This window comes from Zootoca vivipara, chromosome 8 (genome assembly GCF_963506605.1).
Source record: "Zootoca vivipara chromosome 8, rZooViv1.1, whole genome shotgun sequence".
NCBI classification, from domain to species: domain Eukaryota; kingdom Metazoa; phylum Chordata; class Lepidosauria; order Squamata; family Lacertidae; genus Zootoca; species Zootoca vivipara.
Genome location: NC_083283.1, coordinates 83,398,923 through 83,421,959, shown reverse-complemented (window position 1 = coordinate 83,421,959; position 23,037 = coordinate 83,398,923). Strand labels below are relative to the sequence as shown.

At 41.9% G+C, this 23,037-nt stretch overlaps 1 protein-coding gene across 10 annotated transcripts in view; it reads left to right on the top strand.

The window, feature by feature from the left end:
* LOC118079302 (protocadherin gamma-C5) overlaps nt 1–23,037 on the top strand; it is a 269,776-nt gene that overhangs the window by 58,523 nt on the left and 188,216 nt on the right. The window contains exons 1-2 of one of the 10 annotated variants that reach the window (XM_060278108.1): nt 7,647–12,236; nt 16,904–18,021. The exons of 6 other annotated variants lie outside the window; for them this stretch is intronic. In XM_060278108.1, the coding sequence (XP_060134091.1) occupies nt 9,821–12,236; nt 16,904–18,021 (3,534 nt within the window). In that variant the 5' untranslated portion in view covers nt 7,647–9,820. Of the gene's footprint in view, nt 1–2,337; nt 6,694–7,646; nt 12,245–16,903; nt 18,022–18,072; nt 22,491–23,037 lie in introns of those variants that run through there. 3 more of the 10 variants (XM_060278110.1, XM_060278100.1, XM_035103385.2) reach the window with 3 other exon arrangements.

Here is a 23,037-nt window from a genome sequence, read left to right as displayed (position 1 = left end):
GGGGATTTCCAGGAAAGCTGAAAAAAGAAAGTAAGAATGGCTTTTGAATTGAACCAACTGGGTATTACCATTTGTCTACCTATGGAAACCTTTCCAATTTAGAAATAAATATTCCTCACCCAAACCTACTGCCCTCAAATTGTAGCAAAAACGTATCATCTCTTCTTGACAGGAGATTACTGGATGATCACATTGAGCATCATATAAAAATATATTGCAAAACAAATGCAGCATCGATTTCTTCTTCAAGCCCAAGGCATTGCAAAGTAGCACATGATTTAACAAAATATAACTATATTCTAAAATATTACACTGGAAGTTGCCTTAGCACCTCTCTAATCAGTAGTAGAGAAAGTAAACAATACGGGGCTAAATGGAAAATAAATATGAACTAGTATAAGTGCCATCCCTATTTTCCTATTCACAAATATATTTTGTTTAAATGTACTGGCTGAAAACACATCACTGTGTGGGTCAACCTAAATTATCACAAGCTGAACCTCTGACAGGAATACATATTAAAAATTCACTTAGATTTTGTAAATGCACATTAAACATGGAAGAACGAAATTTGGAACCCTAGTCTCACTGACCTGCATACAGAATGGAGTGAACAACTATAAGGTCTGATCAATAATCCATTGGGGGGGGGTATACAACTGGAAACAATGGTAAAGGGTTAAATTAAAAGCAGTTCTCTACATTACAAATTATATACTATGTACCATTATTGAAATGGCAAAAACAGTTCCCCATGTGGACTCAGAGTGTCACTGTTGGACAACATGGGAGCAGCCATGGCTCAGCATTTCTGAAACTCTTGGAGCAATCTCTCTCTCTTAACACATCAGCGGAGGAGAAAGGAAAAGCTTTTATTTTAAAAGCTGCTCAAGAAAGGAAAGATCTCTGTTTCCCAAAGATCAGCTCAAAAGAACAATATTTCTGTTATCTCAAATAAGTGTACTGGGAGTCTTCATAACTGAACTGAAAGAGGAGGAGAAATCAGGAAATGCAATGGATGTGATGGAAATAAAGCAGGCAGAGGGAACAAGGGACATCACCAAGAGGCAAGTACTGTTTCTGTTCATATTCTGGTCTGTGTTCTGCTGCCAGGTAGTGTCTGAGCATGTTCAGTATTCAGTTCCAGAGGAAGCAGAGCAGGGCTCCTTTGTGGGGAACCTTGCTAAAGATCTGGGGTTGGATATCAGAGAGCTGTCAAAGCGCAAGCTTGGTATTTCTTCAGAAAAGCAGTTCTTTGATTTGAATGTACAAAATGGCAACCTGTATGTGAATGAGAGGATAGACCGGGAAGAGATTTGTGGTAAATCATCTACTTGTGTCCTCAAATTAGAAGTTGTGGCACACAATCCTTTGAATATTTTCCACATAAATATTCTTATCCAGGACATTAATGATAATGCCCCACATTTCCAGAATGAAAATATTGAGCTTAAATGGAGTGAGTCTACTCTGCCAGGAACTCGATTTGCTCTTGCAAATGCTGAAGATGATGATATTGGAATAAACTCCATCCAGAATTATCAACTGAGCTCAACTCCATATTTCAAGTTGGAAATCCAAAACGGCAATGATGGCAGCAAATATGCAGAACTAATATTGCAGAAACAGCTGGACAGGGAAAAGGAACACACACACCACATGGTCCTTACAGCCATGGATGGTGGAGAACCTCCAAAAACTGGAACAGCCAAAATAGTGGTAACAGTTATTGATATTAATGACAATGCCCCTGTTTTCACCCAGACAACCTATAAAGTGAGCCTGAAGGAGAGTGCACCCAAAGGAACCTTTGTGCTCCAAGTCAAAGCATCTGACAGTGATGAAGGGTCAAATGCTGAGATCACTTATACTTTCAGTGACATCCCAAAAACAGCCAAACAGAAGTTTCATCTGGATCCCAGAGACGGAACACTTACACTCATAGAAAGTGTTGATTTTGAAGAGAGTCAATATTATGTGATGAAAATTCAGGCAAGTGATGGAGGAGGATTGGCGGCACATTGTAATGTGGAGATTGAGGTTCTTGATGAGAATGACAATGCTCCAGATGTGATCCTTACATCTGTGTCCAGCCCAGTTCCTGAAGATGTAACATCTGGAGCTGTGATTGCTCTCATTAAAGTTCAGGACAGGGATTCTGGGGATAATGGAGAAGTCACCTGTCACCTGAAGGAGCTTGTACCTTTCCTGATAGTCTCATCTTCAGATAATTACTTCAAGCTCCTCATAGATGGTGCCCTTGACAGAGAAAGGACTCCAGAGTATAATATTACAATCATAGCCACAGACAAAGGCACACCTCCACTCTCCACACACAAAACCATATCAATAAAGATCTCAGATATCAATGATAATCCGCCAGCCTTTGAAAAATCTTCCTATACTGCCTACGTTCCAGAGAACAATCCATCTGGAACTTCAATCTTCCACGTCAAGGCCTCTGACCCAGATCTGGATCGCAATGCCCGAATCACTTACTCCATCCTTAACAGCAACATCAAGGACTTGCCTCTCTCCTCCTATGTCTCCATTAACTCTGAGACTGGGATCATCTATGCCCAACGCTCCTTTGACTATGAGCAATTCAGGGAGTTTCAGATTCAAGTGAAGGCCCAAGATGGAGGTTCTCCACCACTCTATACCAGTGCCACAGTTACAGTATGTGTTTTGGATCGAAATGATAACACGCCGCAGATCCTGTACCCTTCACAATCAACAGAGGGCTCACCCTTCTTTGAGATGGTGCCTCGGTCAGCTGAGTCGGGTTATCTGGTGACGAAGGTAGTGGCCGTGGACTCTGATTCAGGACACAATGCCTGGCTCTCCTTCCATCTCCTGCAGGCCACAGAGCCCTCACTCTTCAGCATTGGCTCCCACACAGGAGAGGTGCAAACAGTCCGAGCATTACTTGAGAGAGATGCAGTGAAGCAGAGGCTGGTCATCCTGGTGAAGGACAATGGGCATCCTCCTCTCTCAGCCACCACAACTTTGAGCTTGGTGTTTGCTGAGAACTTCCAGGAGGCTCTTCCGGAAATGAACTCCCAACCAAATGACTCAGAGTATCAGTCTGATCTGCAGTTTTATTTGGTATTGGCCTTGACCCTGGTGTCCTTTCTGTTTCTGGTGACGGTGATTCTGACCATTCTGATGAAGCTTCGAAGGTCAAGGAACCCCACTTTCCTTCAGTGCTTTATTCCTGACCCCCATTCAAAGGCTGGTGCTATATTCCCACCAAATTATGAGGACGGAACTTTGCCTTATTCGTACCAGGTCTGTCTGTCCTCTGAATCCAGGAGGAATGAGTTGACATTCCTGCAGCCCACTGTCCAAATAGCAGAGAACATCCTTTGCAATGGCAACTCTGACATTTCTTTGATGGTCAGTGGAGGCAATTTAAATTCTGAAAAGCAGAATACTGACATGGTGAGTTCTTTTTTCTGCACTGTATAGTAAGCTGACTTATCCAATATGTTTATTTGATTGAATTTATATGCTGTTATTGCGAGCTTAAAAATACTATATTTCAAGCAAGCATCACAGAGGCAGTCAAAGCACAGTATGACTTAAAGAGTCTCATACACCAGTGGTTGTTTCTTTGTAGTGTTTTTCTATACATGTCTGTTGGTTTCCTCTACTGTGTTTGAGTAGCCTTTTATGGCTCATATATTTAGGAGAAGTAAAGGTGGGAGATTACCACATAACAGAATAAATATTCTTTATTTAGAAAATATAGTTTTTACATATCCTTTTTATATTTAATATCTGCTGAAAGTGGGACAAATGTTCATATGAATTCCAATAGAAATAATTCAATTTTTAACCATCATTCTGGGCCCTGCCACACAGAACATGTAGGAATGATTATTTTGTCCTACACTGTGCACAGAGAATCTCTGGCAGGTCTCCAACTGCACAAGGGGATCTATGGCAGTGGACCTCCCTCTCTGCCAGCCCAGAAAGTTTCACAGAATCCTAAAGCTTCTCAACTTCCCTCCCAGGGGAGCATAAGATTGTCATATGCTGTGATTTAATATACTATGGTGCAGTTGGTATTGTGAGCAGTTTTAAAGTCAGGCAGCAGTCAGTCTCTCAATAACTTCTAAGTCAGAGCTTGAGGAATGAGGGGGGGGGAAACTGTGGTGAAACTATTTCTTTAAAATGAAGAAATTTCAGGCCAACTGTATTTATAGCAAATATAAATTATCTACTATTTTTTATATAGTGCTATCTATGTTTTTGTAAACTGCTTAGAAATTTTCACGATTAAGTGGTATATAAATCCTGCAAAATAAGAATAAATATAAAACATGTGTATGACACTTTACAAACAAAAGGTATGACAGGTGCCAAAATCAAATAAAAGGATTGCATTTTACATAAGCAATATGCTTGTAAAGTTGAAAACAAAACCTAATTTGAAATAGGAAAGATGGACAATTAACTTTCATTGTCCCATCAAACTGGAGGACAGAATTTAACACAATTCTGAAGTAGACACATTTGTATGTGTTATGTATTGTGAATTGATTCTGCAGTGTAAGACAGAATGAATCTAACCCGTGGCATTTATGCAAGTCTTGACATTTTTGATGTCTTCCTTTTGATATGTATAATTTGATTTTTTGTTCTGTGGATTGTGAATGGGACTAATGCACTCTACTCTATATACTTTAATTTATTTGGTAAGAGCATGGGTAGTTCTGCCCGTCGAAAGGAGGTTTGGATTTGTGTTTCTTATGCACCCCGTCACTCACATGACAAGCTTTCTTTTTTAAAAAAAAACTGATAGGAGTATCATAAACAGTTTATGATATGGCATGAGCAAGGAGTGGGGTAGGCATGGGCTGGAATGACTGTGTTCAGCTAAAAAAAGGTCAAACTTTCCGTTGGATGTGCCTTTGGAAACACTAAAAGCTGCTCTTAGAATTGTAGCCAGGATGCATGCCCAATGATGATAATTTTTTATATAAAGGCAGTGCTTTTTTTTCTGGGGATACTCATGTATACGCAGTACCAGCACCTTTTTATTGTCAAGTGTTAAAAGTGTGGCACTTATTGTAACAACTTCATGGTGAGTACCAACACCTTTTCCCCCATAATAACTTAAATAACTAGATGATTATATGTTTTTAACTTCATGCTTGAGATCCGCTGTTACACCGTTTGGAGTTTGGGCCTCTCAACAGCCACTCTGAGGAAGTCAAACTTAAAGCTCAAGAAAATGCTCAGCCAACTTCAGTTTTTTTTTGGAATGTGGCTTTGAGAAGCACCCTAAAGAAATGAAAGATTATTCACACTTACCTAGGAGCAAGTCCTGTTGAATTTCCCCTCTTGCTGAAGGGAAGGGCACCTTTGCCCACATGTAAATGAAGATGGTGCCATTTAGACTAGGCCCAAGGGAAGTCTTGTAGGGAAGCCTTCTTTGGATCTGGCTGAAGTAGGCTGTTGGACCAACTTCCTCCCTGTCCCGTCAGAGTCCATCCACCTAGGATTAGCTGGTAAGTCTTTTGGGTGGCCAGGAGGCACATCCCTATTTTCATCAGAGAAATGTTGGAAGGTACGTAATCGTTTGATCAGATGGATCGTAGTGGAAGGATATTGTTACCTGCATGGCACTGCCTTAACTGTGGGGCAGATGCTTCAATTAGGTGCGGTTTGGTCTTCTTCTTTGGCGATCACTCGTAGCCCAGTAAGATTGTCTTCCATAAACACGGTTTTAACAACGGGTTCATAAGTGACTGTGGAGGCCAATTCTGGATCCACACGTCCTTCCACAGTGGTTTCCAGGCGGGAGTTGATCACGGTGTGGATTTGCCAAGCGTGCCTTCCTCTTAGCACGTTTCTGCCTTGCATCCTGAGATCGAGTTTCTTGAAAGCCCATGACACCTTTGGTAAAGGCTGTTCTCCAACTGGAGCGCTCGCAGGCAGTGTTTCCCAGTTGTCAGTGTTTATACTACATTTTTAAAGATTTGGCTTGAGAAAGTCTTTAAACCTCTTTTGTTGACCAACAGCATTACGCTTTCCATTTTTCAGTTCGGAATAGAGTAGTTGTTTTGGAAGACGATCATCAGGCATCCGCACAACATGACCAGTCCAACGAAGTTGCTGTTGAAGAATCATTGCTTCAACACTGGTGATCTTTGCTTCTTCCAGTACACTGATATTAGTTCACCTATCTTCCCAATTGATGTGTAAAAATTTTCGGAGACACCGTTGATGGAATCTTTTGAGTAGAAAAAACCAAAGTGCTGCACCAACAAGTACAAAATAACCCCTCTGCAGTGCCACAAATCCAATTCAGTGGTGTAATGTTGGAAAACATTGATCACTTCTCCTACCTAGGCAGTTACCTTTCCACAAGGGCCAACGTTGATGCTGAAATCCAGCATCGCCTGATCTCTGCGAGTGCGACTTTCTCCCGATTGAAGTGCAGAGTGTTTGAGGACCGGGACATTCTCAGGGAAATCAAAATGCTTGTTTACAAAGCTATTGTACTACCAACCTTACTATATGCTTGTGAAAAATGGACCACTTATAAACGCCATCTCCAACTCCTCGAAAGATTCTATCAACGGTGTCTCTGAAAATTTTACACATGCGGTTTGGTAGTTTGGTATCCTGAACTGATTATAGCGAAACAAAAAATTTAAAAAAAATCCTTCCAGTAGCACCTTAGAGACCAACTAAATTTGTCATAGGTATGAGCTTCCGTGTGCATGCAAACTTCTGGTATCTGAAGAAGTGTGCATGCACACGAAAGCTCATACCTATGACAAACTTAGTTGGTCTCTAAGGTGCTACTGGAAGGATTTTTTTTTTTTTTTTTTGTTTTGACTACATCAGACCAACACGGCTACCTAGCTGTAACTGATTATGTTGTTGTTGTTGTTTAGTCGTTTAGTCGTGTCCGACTCTTCGTGACCCCATGGACCATAGCACGCCAGGCACTCCTGTCTTGCACTGCCTCCCACAGTTTGGTCAAACTCATGTTCGTAGCTTCGAGAACACTGTCCAACCATCTCGTCCTCTGTCGTCCCCTTCTCCTTGTGCCCTCAATCTTTCCCAACATCAGGGTCTTTTCCAGGGAGTCTTCTCTTCTCATGAGGTGGCCAAAGTATTGGAGCCTCAACTTCACGATCTGTCCTTCCAGTGAGCACCCAGGGTTGATTTCCTTCAGAATGGAGAGGTTTGATCTTCTTGCAGTCCATGGGACTCTCAAGAGTCTCCTCCAGCACCATAATTCAAAAGCATCAATTCTTCGGCGATCAGCCTTCTTTATGGTCCAGCTCTCACTTCCATACATCACTACTGGGAAAACCATAGCTTTAACTATACGGACCTTTGTCGGCAAGGTGATGTCTCTGCTTTTTAAGATGCTGTCTAGGTTTGTCATTGCTTTTCTCCCAAGAAGCAGGCGTCTTTTAATTTCGTGACTGCTGTCACCATCTGCAGTGATCAAGGAGCCCAAGAAAGTAAAATCTCTCACTGCCTCCATTTCTTCCCCTTCTATTTGCCAGGAGGTGATGGGACCAGTGGCCATGATCTTGGTTTTTTTGATGTTGAGCTCCAGACCATATTTTGAGCTCTCCTCTTTCACCCTCATTAAAAGGTTCTTTAATTCCTCCTCGCTTTCTGCCATCAAGGTTGTGTCATCTGCATATCTGAGGTTGTTGATATTTCTTCCGGCAATCTTAATTCCGGCTTGGGATTCGTCTAGTCCAGCCTTTCGCATGATGAATTCTGCATATAAGTTAAATAAGCAGGGAGACAATATACAACCTTGTCGTACTCCTTTCCCAATTTTGAACCAATCAGTTGTTCCATATCCAGTTCTAACTGTAGCTTCTTGTCCCACATAGAGATTTCTCAGGAGACAGATGAGGTGATCAGGCACTCCCATTTCTTTAAGAACTTGCCATAGTTTGCTGTGGTCGACACAGTCAAAGGCTTTTGCATAGTCAATGAAGCAGAAGTAGACGTTTTTCTGGAACTCTCTAGCTTTCTCCATAATCCAGCGCATGTTTGCTATTTGGTCTCTGGTTCCTCTGCCCCTTCGAAATCCAGCTTGCACTTCTGGGAGTTCTCGGTCCACATACTGCCTAAGCCTGCCTTGTAGAATTTTAAGCATAACCTTGCTAGCGTGTGAAATGAGGGCAATTGTGCGGTAGTTGGAGCTGATTATAACTGATTATAGCAAGTTGTAATGTGCAACTACAGGATAAGGGAGGGAAGAAACTGAAGTGTTCCATGAAAGAAAGCTTACTGGAGACACTCACTAAGGAATTGGAGGAACCGTGGGCCCTGAGGGGAGGAGGTCTTGATACCAGATGTTTAATGGCCTGTGACAACCAATGGCAAGAGCAGCCTCTTCAGGTCCACAAATGGGCAGCAAATGGATCAGCCTTAGGACCAAACCAAAGATCCAAGTTGAAGTGGAGCTGCCTAAAGGAGGCCGACAAGGCATGATGGACTCTCCTGCCTTTCAGTTTAGAAGCAAATTTACTTTCTTGGTTGAAGAGAGACAACTTAAATCTGTTAATGAATATCAGCTGTCAGTAATAAGACACAACAATTCCACTTCTCTGAAAATAATAAAGACACTTCAGTGTGAAGACTTAAGAACCTGGGGCACCAAATGGGAATGCAGAGGTGTCCGAGAAACAAGTGCAAGTTGGAGAGAGAAAGGAGTCTAGAGGAATCCTATATGATCCTACCTGAGTATTGACATCTGCTTTTGAGGTTCTCCTCTGGATGCCCTCATCTTCAGAGAATAGGTGAGCTGTGACAGAAGAGAAAGGCACGAGAAGGCACAAATCATTGAAGACATATATATATAGTGCCAAACAAAGACTTAATTTTATGAAGCTTTTTATTTAATTGCTCACCACTTTTAATTACTGCAACGCCCCCACCCCCCAAAAAGAAAAAATGCTCTTGTTAAGGATATTGGGAATGGAAATTCCACCAATGTGTTTAGAGGAGTTTTCAATTACCTTACTTAACTTTATGAGGTCGTTGAAGGTTCCCACCCCCCTTTTTTCTTGCTTTTTCACTTTTTTTAAAAAAATATCTACACACTGCTAGCAGTAGTGCAAGGCTCTCTTTGCCACATCCCATCAGCTGCACTTCCATCACTCCCAAAAAGTGCAGCCGCTGAGAAGCTGTAGAGAACCTCACACCACTGTGACCAGTGTGGAGTTGTTTTAAGTTCAAAAACAAGAATAAAAAGAGAAAGTCCTAGGCCCCCTAAGTGTAAGATAATCAGCAATCCCCTTCCCCCACCAAAAAATGCAAATAATTTTCTCCCATTTTTTAATATAGGAACAGATACTAATTTGTTAGTCCGCTATAATGTTGGCAGCATCTGAGGACACCTGAACCTTAGAAAACAACATCACCATTCATATATATGGATCATAACTATATTGCTGTACAGCTTGCACTCAGAGCTGTTTGTCCTGGAAAATAATGGTAATTGAATAGCAGCAATATAGTCCTGTAATGTTGAATCAAATAACCTCTGCATAAGCAGCAGGAAAAAAATCATGATGAAAAGCAGAATGATTACAACTCTGGTGTGAAGCTCCTGCATTTTCTCACTGTGACTCTGGGTGTCGCTGTTCACCAATCCAGCAGACTAACACATGGAGCGATCCAGCTTGCCCATTCTTGCAGACAGGCTGGAATGGAACAGACAGTTCAGGGAACAAAACGATGCAGGTTTTGCTTTAAAAAATAAAAAAGGACAGATAAAAGCTATTTGAACAAGAACTAGTAGTATTCTTTTTCGTGGAACAAAATGGAAGAAAAACAGAGACCTTGGAGATACCAAGAAACAATCATACAATTTCTTGTAATGGTGAATATTTGGAAGGCAATTTCTGGACAGATCCACTACTCCATTCCAGAGGAAATGCAGAAAAGCTCGTTTGTGGGGAATATTGCAAAGGACCTGGGGATAGATCGGAAGCAGCTTTTGGACCACGGACTCCGCATTGTAACTAGTACAGGTATGATTCAGTATTTTGAACTGAATTTCAATACTGGCCATTTACAAACCTCTGAGAGAATAGACAGAGAGAAAATCTGTGGAAGGGCAGAAATGTGCATCTTAAAGTTTCAAGTTATTGCTGAGAGCAACTTAAAGCTTTATGTCATTGAAGTAGAAATCATGGATATAAATGATAATGCTCCCTTCTTTCTGCTGAAGGGATGGGAACTAAAAATCAGTGAATTGTCTACACCTGGATCCCACTTCCCTCTTCCTGAAGCTCAGGATCCAGATCTGGGCATAAATTCTATACAGAGCTACCAACTCACAGGCAGTAGCCATTTTTCTCTGGATTTGCAAATGGGAGAAAACGGGGCAGGGCATGCAGAGCTGGTATTGGAAAAACCTCTGGACAGGGAAGAGCAACCAGATTATGATCTACTCCTCACAGCTACTGATGGAGGTGATCCCATCAGGTCTGGCACAGTACAAATCCGCATCATTGTTCTTGATGCAAATGACAATGCACCCGTTTTCAGCCAACCTCTTTATGAAGTGAGTGTCAATGAGAATATTCCCAAGGGGTCCACACTTTCTACGGTGCAAGCCACTGATATGGATGAAGGAATCAATGGAGACATAAAATACTCTATCCAAAAAATCACGAAAAGGGACTCCCAAATGTTTCTATTAAATTCCACAACAGGTGAAATCATCCTTATTGGGAATCTTGATTATGAGGAATCATCCTTATATGAATTTGAGGTGCAGGCCATGGATGGGGGCGGTCTAAGTGACAGATCAAAGGTTGTAATCTTTGTTACAGACTTGAATGACAACACACCTGAAATAACAATAACTTTTGAACTCAACTCTGTTCCTGAGAATTCACGAACTGGAACTGTCATTGCCATTTTAAATGTCCAAGACAAAGATTCAGGAGTCAATGGGGAGGTTATGTGCTCAATTCCCAATAGCCTTCCTTTCCAACTAAAGAAAACAATGGACAATTTTTACACTTTAGTGACTGACAGAGCCCTTGACAGGGAACAAGTGGCGACCTATGATATCACTATTACAACAACTGATAATGGGACTCCAACATTATCAACCTCTGCAATTATTTCAGTGCAGCTGTTAGACACAAATGACAACCCCCCAGTCTTTCTACAGTCAGTCTACACCTCTTATCTCCTAGAAAATAATCCAAGAGGAGCATCAGTCTTTTCCCTGAAAGCAATTGATCCAGACTGGGAAGAAAATGCCAGAATAGTATATTCCATCACTGAAAATCAGATGAGCACACGCCCTCTCTCTTCATACCTCTCCATTAACTCTGAAACTGGGGTTGTTTATGCCTTGAGCTCCTTTGATTATGAAGAGTTTCAAGACATTCGGTTCTGTGTAAAGGCTCAGGATGGAGGTTCTCCACCACTCAGCTCTAACGTCTCAGTGACTCTCTTCATCCTGGACCAGAATGACAATGCTCCCCAGATCCTGTACCCCTCCCCTCCCACCGATGGCTCCACGGGGATAGAGCTGGCCCCTCGCTCCTCTGAGCCAGGCTACCTGGTCACTAAGGTGGTGGCTGTGGATGCGGACTCTGGCCAGAATGCCTGGCTCTCCTACCAGCTGATCAAGGCCACCGAGCCAGGGCTCTTCACTCTGGGGCTCCACACGGGAGAGATCAGGACGGCCCGCTTCTTTCTGGAGAAAGATACTATCAAGCAAAGCCTGGTGGTTTTAGTCAAGGACAATGGGCAGCCTCCAATGTCGGCTTCAGTCACTGTTACTGTGGTCTTGGCTGACAGTATCCCTGACATGCTGACTGATATGAGCAGCATCCCGGTATCTGAAGACCCACAGTCAGATCTCACCTTCTATTTGGTGACTGCAGTGGCTTTTGTCTCCTGCTTGTTCCTTGCCTTCCTCCTTGTGTTATTGGCACTCAAACTTCGCAGGTGGAAAAATTCTCAGTTGTGTGACAATGGAAGTGTGCATTTTGATGGTGCTCCCATCTCCCAGTTTGTGGGGATTGATGGAGTCCGGGCATTTCTTCAGTCTTATTGCCATGAGGTTTCACTGACTTCAGGCTCTCGGAAAAGCCAGATTTTTTTCCCAATCGGAAGCTGTACCAATACTCTGACACCACAACAGGCTCCTGACAAGCCAGATCCTATATTACTCATAGGTGATTCTAACACTGTTAAGGAGGAGGCAGCAACCTGTCAAGTGAGTACATAAATGTCAATACTTTGGTTCCCTTTTTTCGATATTCAGTATTCTATTATTGCATGACAAAACCTAGAGAAAGCCTTTTATGCTTTTTATAACAAAGATGTAAAGAGATATGATGTTTTGGGGTAGATACATAATGAAGCAATTACTTTATTGTTTCAAATAAATACTTTATTTAAATTTAGGACATATTTTAAATAAATCCTCTTAGGATAAGACTACTGGCAGCCACCTCTCTCTGTTTTAGCCACTGTGACTGACACCATCTGGCTGACACCATCCCTGCAACCCTTTCAGATCTGAGCAGCACCTTAGCTCCTGCTGATCCTTATCCTACCTGGTTATTGGAGTGGGCTTTGTTTCATGTTCTTAACTCTCCTCTTGTGTTATTTGCACTCAAGGTTCACAGCTGCAGAAATTCCCAATAACTGTTACTGTCTCATAGTTCTTGGAGATCTATCTAATCTATGCCTTTCTTCAGTCCTACTGCCTGATTTGCTTGTACAAAACTTATGTGGAGGTCATACGATGTCTAGGGTTGGGCTATACCATAGTGATGTATCACCAACCAGACATTGTGATATAGTGATACATTTTAATGTTGAAAGGTGGAGTGAGGAACGAGCTGCAAACTGCCTCAGTATATATAGTGAAGGTGCTATATATACGGTACCACCAGGTGAAGGAACCATTGGGTTGTGACTCTCAAACCTGTCTTGGGCGATTTATCAATACATTGGCTACGCCTAACGACGTCTCTTCTTTATTGAGCATCTGTTTTTGCATTCAGGTTTGTTACCTCTGTTGGTACTGTTTTAGTTCTGTGGTCGTGGGTGTTATCTGACTAATTTTTCTGGGAGTGAAGGAGTGGTGAAGTGTGATTCATTAAGGGGCCCCTTTCCTTCCAGATTTTGAACACTGACTGAGGAGGTGGTTTTTAATCTTTTTAAGACTATCAAAAGTAGATGTAGTAGGGAAGATGCATACCAGCCTCCCATTCAATAGTCCTGCCTTGTTTCATTCCAATCTAATCCTAAACTCTACTCTAAAACTCTGGCTTTGTCATCTAAATCTGAGTTGAGGGAAGGGAGGTGCCCATCCAATTGTCGTCTGGCTCAGAGCTTTTGCTTTCTTAATGGCCCATTACTTTTCCTTTCTTCTCTCTTAATGGCTCATCTCCCAGGCGATTACTTCATGAGGAAGCTCACCCCCCTTACATGTGTTGGGTCCAGAAATTTAGTGAAGTCTGGCACCCACAAACTCATAACAATATATTTGGGGGGGGGGGCTGCTGCTTTTCGATGGAGCCTGTGACATCTAATTATGCATTAACAATAACAGCAGTAACAATGTTGGGCCATGTTCAGCTTCTCTGCTGTTATCTTACAACTCTTCACAAGATGGTTGCTTTGTCTTTCTTTACCTCTGTGCTCTATAAGCCCTTTGAAAACATGACAAGCACTACGGTATCATCTGACCATGCAATGTAGGGACATTTAGGCGTTCAGTGCCGTGAGACCAAAAGATATTCAGAATAAAATCAGAGTTCTGTAATTAGAGAGATACCAGGGTAATGCGATTTGCCCTGCCCCTTACTATAAGTGGAGGGGAGATGTTCTAAGAGAAAAATGTGACCATAAAGATGAGAAAGAGTATCCAAATTTGTTTCTGGAAGTTTTATAGACAATGCCAATGTGTATCAAAGCTTTACTTTAGACAACTAGGAAATGTTGGTGGGAGACATTATATGGAAAAAAGAGTCTGGCAGAAATGCATGTACCACCCTACACAGCAATATGTAGTTCTTCCATAGGAGCAGGAAACTTGCATACAAACAGGAAAAACATACTGTCCTTATTTTACCACACTATTCTGTGATTTCTAATCTTCATTTGATCTGCTTCTAATGAAATTGTGTCATCTTCATATTTCACAATGGAAACACGTTTAAACTTCCAGTTCTTGTTTATTCTTTTATTCAGTTGTTATCTTTATTGCATTTGTAGTCCATCTCATAACTTTGATGCAAGGGTTAGATGCAGGATTCATTGCTTTCATATAAAACAACAAATACACATGCATGGATTTGACTGAAATCACAATCATTTGCATCTAAAACATTAGTTGAATGGGCACCTATGTTATATATTTTTCATATGAATTAAAAATCACACAACAACAATAAGAATGTTAATACAATACTGAGCACGCAGGTCAACGTTGCCAGGTTTAAAGGTGACAAATTTCTTGTGCTATTTGTTTCATCTGTTCAGAAGACAGTTGAGGAGATGGCTGTCCTAGGCAGTCACCTGTTTTGTGTCCCATTGATCCAGACCTAAAATATACATAGTATGCTGCTTTGCACATAATGCTAAGCCATAGTTTGTTTTAAATCATGGCTGACTCACAGACATGTCTCCCACCACTGTGGGCACTATGTGCAGCACAAGGAAGCCATAGTAAGACTTGTTGTGTGAAGCCAACATATCTTCTAGACCTGTTACTGTCTTACCACTCATGGCTTCTGTGAAACAAGCAAACCATGATCCATAGAATCATATAATTGTTGAGTTGGAAGGGACCGTGAGAGTCATCTACTCCAACACCCTGCAATGCAGGATATTTTTTGCCCAATGTGGGCTCAAACCCATGACCCTGAGATTAAGAGTCTTATACTCTACTAACTGAGCTATCTCAGATTCATACAACACAATATGCCACAGAATGGCTTCTTTGTGCCATGTGTGACACCTGCAAGGACATGGGAAAGCTGCAGTAGAGCTAGGAGGCATGTTCATTTGTTTTATTCATTTAAATTACAGATTTATAAACACTGTCACAGCCAGACACTATTGAAATGGTATTTTAAAAAGAAGATAAAATACACAGGTTAAGAGACTCCAAAAACAATTTTAAAAAGATTTCTACACTTGTACAATTAATATTGAATAAAACTACTAGGTCATGCTTCAGGGGGTGACTTGTTCATTTAACTTAAAATAAACTATGCTTTATGTTGGTAAGCAATCCAAATCAATATATCTATTTATTCAATGGAACTGGGACTGCTTCTCATGCAGTTCTCTGTCTAAACCTCGTAGTGTCACTGTTAGCCAGTCTAGGTGCAGATCCGCACATTCTTCCTATACTGTGATACCTCAAAGCAACTGCACAGATAATGGAAACAGCAGAGCACAAAGGAAGAACAATCTAGCTGAGAAGCTGAAACGCTACTGGTTTAAATACGCTATGAAAAGGCAATATTATTCTCTCTAAGAGGTTTGTTGCTTGTTCTGCTGAGAAACCTGTTCAAAACAAGCTGAAAAAGTATTTTATCAGAAAACAGAATGGACAGAAGGCAGAAAGAGGATGGCAAGGCACTCAGAAGGCAAGTACTGCTTCTCTTACTTTTGCCTTTCTCATGCTGGGCTGCCACAGAGCAGCAGATACACTATTCCATTCCTGAGGAGATGGCAAAGGGTTCGATTGTGGGGAATCTTGCCAAGGATTTGGGACTGAATGCCAGAGATCTAGGAAGGCGCAATCTGCATGCTGTCTCTGTGAATAAAATGCAGTATTTCAGTATCAATGCAGAAAATGGAAACCTCTATGTAAATGACAGAATAGATCGAGAGGAAATATGTGGCACAACTCCACTCTGCCTTGTTAATTTTGAGGTGGTGATTGAAAATCCTTTAAATGTTTTCCATATAACTGTGGAAATTCAGGATATTAATGACAACACCCCACATTTTTTGAAAATTAATATCAAGTTAGAGATTGTGGAATCCACTTTGCCAGGCACCAGATTTCTCCTTGGGAAAGCTGAAGATCCTGACATTGGGATGAATTCCCTACAGAATTACCAGCTGAGCCCTAATAAATATTTGACTTTGCATGTTAAGGAGACTCATGATGGAAATAAATTTGCAGATTTAGTGCTGCAGAAACCATTAGATCGAGAGACCGAACAGAAACTTCACTTGATCCTCACAGCGTTGGATGGGGGTGAACCTAGAAAAACAGGGACTGCCCAGATATGGATTAATGTCACAGATGCCAATGACAACCCACCTGTTTTCACTCAAGAGATGTACAAGGTCAGTTTGAGGGAGAGTGTTGCAGTTGGATCGCTTGTGCTCCAGGTTACAGCTTCTGATAATGATGAAGGTTCATACGCCCAAGTCAGGTATCACTTTAGCAATATACCACTGAATGCCAACAAGAAATTCAGTCTAGATCCACTGAATGGCTCAATCCTACTTGTAGGGCAACTGGATTTTGAGAAAGCCAAAGAATACACTTTGACAGTTGCAGCAAAAGATGGAGGTGGATTAGAGACGCATTGCAAAGTTGAAATAAGAGTTATTGATGAGAATGACAATTACCCCGAGGTAACCCTGGTTTCCTTGTTTAGCCCAGTCTCTGAAGCTTCTCTGCCTGGTACCTTAATAGCTCTGATCAATTTGAATGACAAAGATAGTGGAGATAATGGAAAGGTCACTTGCTATTTACAAGATGATTTACCCTTCAAAATTCTTCCCTCATCTAACAATTACTACAAGCTCCTCACAGACAGTCCACTTGACAGAGAAATAGCTCCAGAGTACAATATCTCAGTCACAGCCTCTGACAATGGCACTCCCCCTCTCTTCTCACATAAATCTATCACACTATTGATTTCTGATATCAATGATAATGCCCCTACTTTTCAGAAACCAGCCTACAACATCTACGTGCCAGAAAACAATCCTTCAGGTGCCTCAATTTTCACTATCAAAGCCTCTGATCCCGATATGGATCAGAACTCACGGATCACATACTCCATCCTCAACAGCAACATTGAGGAGCTTCCCATCTCCTCCTATATCTCTATTAATTCAGAGACCGGCACCATCTATGCCCAGAGATCCTTTGACTATGAACAATTCAGAGAGTTCCAGCTGCAAGTGAAGGCACAAGATGGGGGTTCTCCCCCTCTCAGCAGCAATGTGACCGTCAGGGTATTTGTTCTCGATCGGAATGATAACAGCCCTCGTATCCTGTCCCCTTCACAAGAAGCCAAGGGCTCAGCCTTGTTTGAGATGGTGCCTCGTTCGGCCGAGGTAGATTATCTTGTCACCAAGGTGGTGGCCGTGGATGCAGATTCTGGACACAACGCCTGGCTCTCCTACCACCTGACTCAGGCCACTGAGCCGGCACTCTTCACGGTTGGTTCTCATACTGGAGAGATCAGGACCGCCAGGGCCTTTGTGGAGAGAGATGCTGTGAAACAGAGACTGGTCATCATGGTGAAGGATAACGGGCAGCCGTCTCTCTCGGCCACCATTACTCTGAACCTGGTGTTTGCTGAGAACTTTCAGGAGGCCCTTCCAGAAATGAAGAGCCAGCCCAGCAGCTCGGAGTATCAGTCTGACCTGCAGTTCTACTTGGTGCTGGCCTTAGCTGTGATCTCCTTCTTGTTCCTCTTGACTGTCATTCTGGCCGTTACCATGAAGCTCCGTCAATCAGGGCATCCCAGGTTCCTACAGTGCTTTGGTCCTGTTCCCCATTCCAAGAATGGGGCCATCTTCCCACCCAACTTTGAAGATGGGACTTTGCCCTATTCCTACCAGCTGTGTCTATCTTCTGAGACCAGGAAGAATGAGTTTGCCTTCCTGACACCAAATATACAGATTGCAGACAATATTCTTAGTGGTGAGAAATCTTATGATCCTTTCACGGGGAGAAGTGAAAGCAATTTGCATTTGGAGAAAGTTAATGATGACAAGGTAAATTTTCTTTTCAAAAATTATTTATGCTGCATTTTCAATAACTTTTAATCATAACTATGATGGAAATATTAATTGTTTACATCTAGCTTACTCTAGCTGCTATATACCTCTCAGCAATTGGCAATTAAAGAGGTTGTAGAATGTTCTTTTTTTTAGGTTGCTCTCAGAAAGTGCAACACTTTTTCTTTGTCATTGATTTAAATCCTAAGATTATTTTGTAGCCAAGTTTGCTATACCAGCAACTTTTTTTCTTTTTCTTTTTTGTAGAGCGAAGCTTATATTAGTTAACAAAATTAAATGATGCCAGACAATCACCATTATAATTATGTCACATGTTGCGGCTATAGTGGTAAATTATTATTTGGTGAAATCTTGGCCAAATCAAGCAAGGAAGGACCAGAGGCAGAAGGTCTCCTAGATGGGCTGCAGGTGAAGAGCTAAGGATGGAATACAAGTTATATGTTCATGGACAGGCTGGTAGGACTGCAGGTCAATAAACCTGCAGCATTCTTAGTAGCTGGAAATATGTTACTAATCCATGTGGGTCTAGCAAGTCTACCTAAATACTTATGGTCAGAAATTGACAGAGTAAAATAGTTCAGATTTTTTAAATTCACTCACCACCAGCACTTCATAAATGTTGCAGTAAGCAGATGAATATGCCAAAGTAACCAGGTACATAGCCCCTAAAGGTCACTGACTGACAAAAGGGTATGGGGAACATTGGCAGGAAGCTGTCAATAAACACATATCTGTATGTGTGTGTCAAACAGATACTGTACATGCAAGTCAACCAGATTTAACTGAATGTCATACATACATCTGTAGCAAAACAAAGATTCATGCTGTGTAAGTACTGGATTAGTTCTGAAAAGTACAGTTGTCTCCCTCCCTCCACTTACACAGGGGTTATGTTCCTGGCCCCTGCAGGCATAACTGAAATCGTGTAAAGTGTCCCCCCTCCAAACACCCTTTAAATGCCCTATTTGGTGCTCTACTGTATCCAAAAGTATCCACAACTAGAATTGAAGTTATGGGGTTGGCAGGAGACTTCAGGATGTATGGGAAAGTGGTTGCTGCTGTGCTACCCTGCACATCAGCTGTTAGGCAAGGAGGCTGAGCAGCCTAAATAAAGCCTCGCTGTGCTTCCGGTCTCTTCCGGGCTTCCTCTGCCCTCATTGCCGTCCTCCTTGGGCTCCATGGAGGGTCTCCTTGCGAGCCACGTGGACATTTCAGCTCTTTTCTGGCATTTCCAGGTTTGAATTTAATTATTTAATTGTTTCACAACACCACACATTTACATGGCTACAAGCAGATTGCTCTCATGTAAGAGGGAGGGATGCCTGTGTACAAAACTGAAATATTAATATTCTTATTCTACAATAGAACCATATATATAACAATTTTAAATGCATACCTCTGCACCACTAAAGGAAGGTTTATTGACAACATTATATATCTTTAAACGAAAAAAGTTGTTGCAAGTCCTGGAAGCTTTTTGTAACATTATCTCAAGTTTCTCACAATAAGCAGGTAGATGGAGATGTGATGACTTCTCCTGTACTATTATAGATACTCTAAAGAATTTGAGTTACTGTGGTTTGTAATGATAAAAATATAAAAAATACATTTTGGGTTGTTGCTTTTGCAAAATCACAAAAGACATTATGTGTTTTGCTTGCTACCCACATATATAAGAAAGTGGCAAGAAATCCCTTGTATGTTGTTTGCCGAAGACATAAGACACCTCTTGCAGTTCCTCATCTGAGACTCAGAGTGCCGCTGTTGGCCAACATAGTTCTCACAATGGAGTTGAAAATCCAGTGAACTGCGGCTTCTGCAATGTGATTGTTCAGTCACACAGAGCTGGGAAACAGCAGAATACAGGGATTTTCAGAGTGTTTGCTAAGAAACAAAAACCACTGCAAAATACAGAAATTCAGCAGCAGCCTTGTTTAGCATCCTTTTTTGAGTACTTCTGCATCCTAATGGGAATGTGAAACACCTCAGCAGCTCAATTGATTACAGAAAACAAGGATAAAGCACATATCCCTGCAAGAGGGATGGAAGACAGGCAGAAGGAAAACAGGAGATCAGTAAGAAGGCAAGTACCTCTCCTCCTTTTATTCTCTCTGTTTAGTCAAATTGCCTCAGAGCACATTAATTATTCCATCCCTGAGGAAATGGAAAAGGGATCCATTGTAGGAAACCTGGCCAAAGACCTGAGGCTGAATAATGGAGAAATAGGAAATGACAATCTGCGTATCCTTTCCCTAGGTAAAAAGCAATACTTCACTCTCAGTGCAGAAAATGGAAATCTGTATGTAAGAGAGAGGATTGATAGAGAGGAATTATGTGGTCAAACTGCATTCTGCTCCATCAATTTTGAAGTGGTGGTTGGGAGTCCTATGAATATTTTTCATGTAACTGTAGAGATCCAAGACATTAATGATAATGCACCACATTTTGTAAATGGGGATATCAAGCTGGAGATAAGTGAATTGTCTTTACCAGGCACCACATTTCTCCTTGGACAAGCTGAAGATCCTGATCTTGGGGTGAATTCTCTTCAGGATTACCGCCTTAGCACAAATCCATACTTTATTTTGAAAGTGAGTGAGATAAAAGATGGAAAAAAAAGTTCAAAATTAGTGCTGAATAAACAGTTGGATCGGGAAAGTGACAACAGTTTCCAATTAATCCTTGTGGCTGTGGATGGAGGCAAGCCCACAAGAACTGGGACAGCCAAAATATGGATTAATGTCATTGATGCAAATGACAACCCACCAGTATTCAATCAAGAAGTCTACATGGTGAACCTCAAAGAGAACACACCGAAAGGATCTTCAGTGGTACAAGTGAAAGCTACTGACAGAGATGAAGGTTCTTATGCCCAGATCAACTATAATTTTAGCAACATCCCAGAAATTGCTCGCCAGAAATTCTACTTGGATCCGCAAGATGGGACAATAATACTTAAAGAGGCTCTGGACTTTGAGGAAACAGAAGGATATGCAATGGCAGTGGAAGCAAGAGATGGGGGAGGGTTAGTAGCTCACTGCAATGTTGAAATAACACTCCTAGATGAGAATGACAATGCGCCAGAAGTGATTCTTGCCTCTTTATCCAGCCCAGTCCCTGAAGACTCTGAAGTAGGAACCCTGGTAGCCCTTATTAATGTAAATGATAGAGACTCTGGAGATAATGGGAAGATTGCTTGTGACATACAACACACTTTGCCATTCAAAATGGCATCAGCCTCCAATAATTATTATAAGCTTCTTACAGATGCCCCCTTGGACAGAGAAAGAACTCCAGAGTACAACATCACAGTCACAGCCACAGACAAAGGCAACCCCCCTCTTTCCACATACAAAACCATCACAGTGCAGATCTCAGACATCAATGACAACAGCCCTGCCTTTGAGAAACCCTATTATACTGCCTATGTCCCAGAGAACAACCCTTCAGGCTCCTCCATTTTCAGGATCAAAGCCTCCGACCCAGATGTGGACCAGAATGCTCAAATCACCTACTCCATTCGCAACAGCATCACTGAGGGGCTTCCTCTCTCATCCTACCTCTCCATTAATTCTGAAACTGGCACTATCTATGCTCAGCGCTCCTTTGACTATGAGCAAGTCAGGGAGTTTCAAGTGGAGGTGAGGGCCGAAGATAGAGGCTCCCCTCGCCTCAGCAGCAATGCCACCGTGAGAGTGTGTATTCTGGACCAGAATGACCAAAGCCCTCAGATTCTTTACCCTTCTCAAGGAGTAGAGGGCTCCTCCTTGTTTGAGATGGTGCCTCGCTCAGCAGAGGAGGGTTACCTGGTGACAAAGGTGGTGGCTGTGGATGCTGACTCTGGACACAACGCTTGGCTCTCCTACTATCTGCTCCAGGCAACAGAACCTGGGCTGTTCTCAATTGGTTCCCATACTGGGGAGATCAGGACCTCACGGGCTTTTCTGGAAAGAGATGCTGTGAAGCAGAAGCTCATCATCTTAGTCAAGGATAATGGGCAGCCACCACTATCTGCTACTGTGAGTCTCAACCTGGTGTTTGCTGAGAACTTCCAGGAGGCACTTCCAGAAATCAGCCACCAGCCCAATGACTCCGAGTATCAATCGGATCTACAGTTCTTCTTGGTGCTGGCCTTAGCTTTGATCTCATTCTTATTCCTCCTGACTGTGATTCTGGCCATTCTCATGAAGATTCGGCGATCAGGGAATCCCAAATTCCTGCAGTGTTTTGCTCCTGTTCCCCATTCAAACAACACAGTCATTTTCCCACCAAACTACGAAGAAGGAACATTGCCGTATTCCTATCAGCTGTGCTTATCGTCTGAGTCCAGGGTACAGGAGTTCACCTTTCCAACACCCAATCTTCAAACTGCAGATAAGTCTAATGTGACTTTGACTGCCAATGGAGGCAATATCCTAATTTCTGAGATGGATAAAGCTGATATGGTGAGTTTATTTTCAGTGGTAACAGGTTAACATTTTAAGCATTTTCTTTATGTCTGTAGACAACTAATATATTTTAAGCTGATTTATCTCAGTTTTTTCATATAAACATTCAGTTCACATGAAGATGGGGCAGCTACCCCCACTGCTTGAACCTCACAGGTGTACTTGAATATGAAGTTCTGTACAGAACATGCTGTACAGGTGTTCTCAAATAGGCATTTTCTTTGTCATCAGAAATCTTGCAAATGGAAGGGTCTATTGGTATGTGTACAGGCCTATTTGTAAATGTTCAGATCTTCAACTGAAATTATGGAGATGAGTATGATCTTACTTCCTTCCCCTCTACACATTCATTGGATGTGGATGTGGCATAATGAAAATGCTATGTATGTCATCTAACCTTTATCTAGTTTATCATTACTTCATTTTACTGATGAACCTCTGTTCTTCCACTTCATACCTTTAATGAAAAATGTGTTTGAGAGACATGGGGAGTGGGATGAGAGAGTGGGAGGGATGGAGAGAGAGAGAGAGAGAGAGAGAGAGA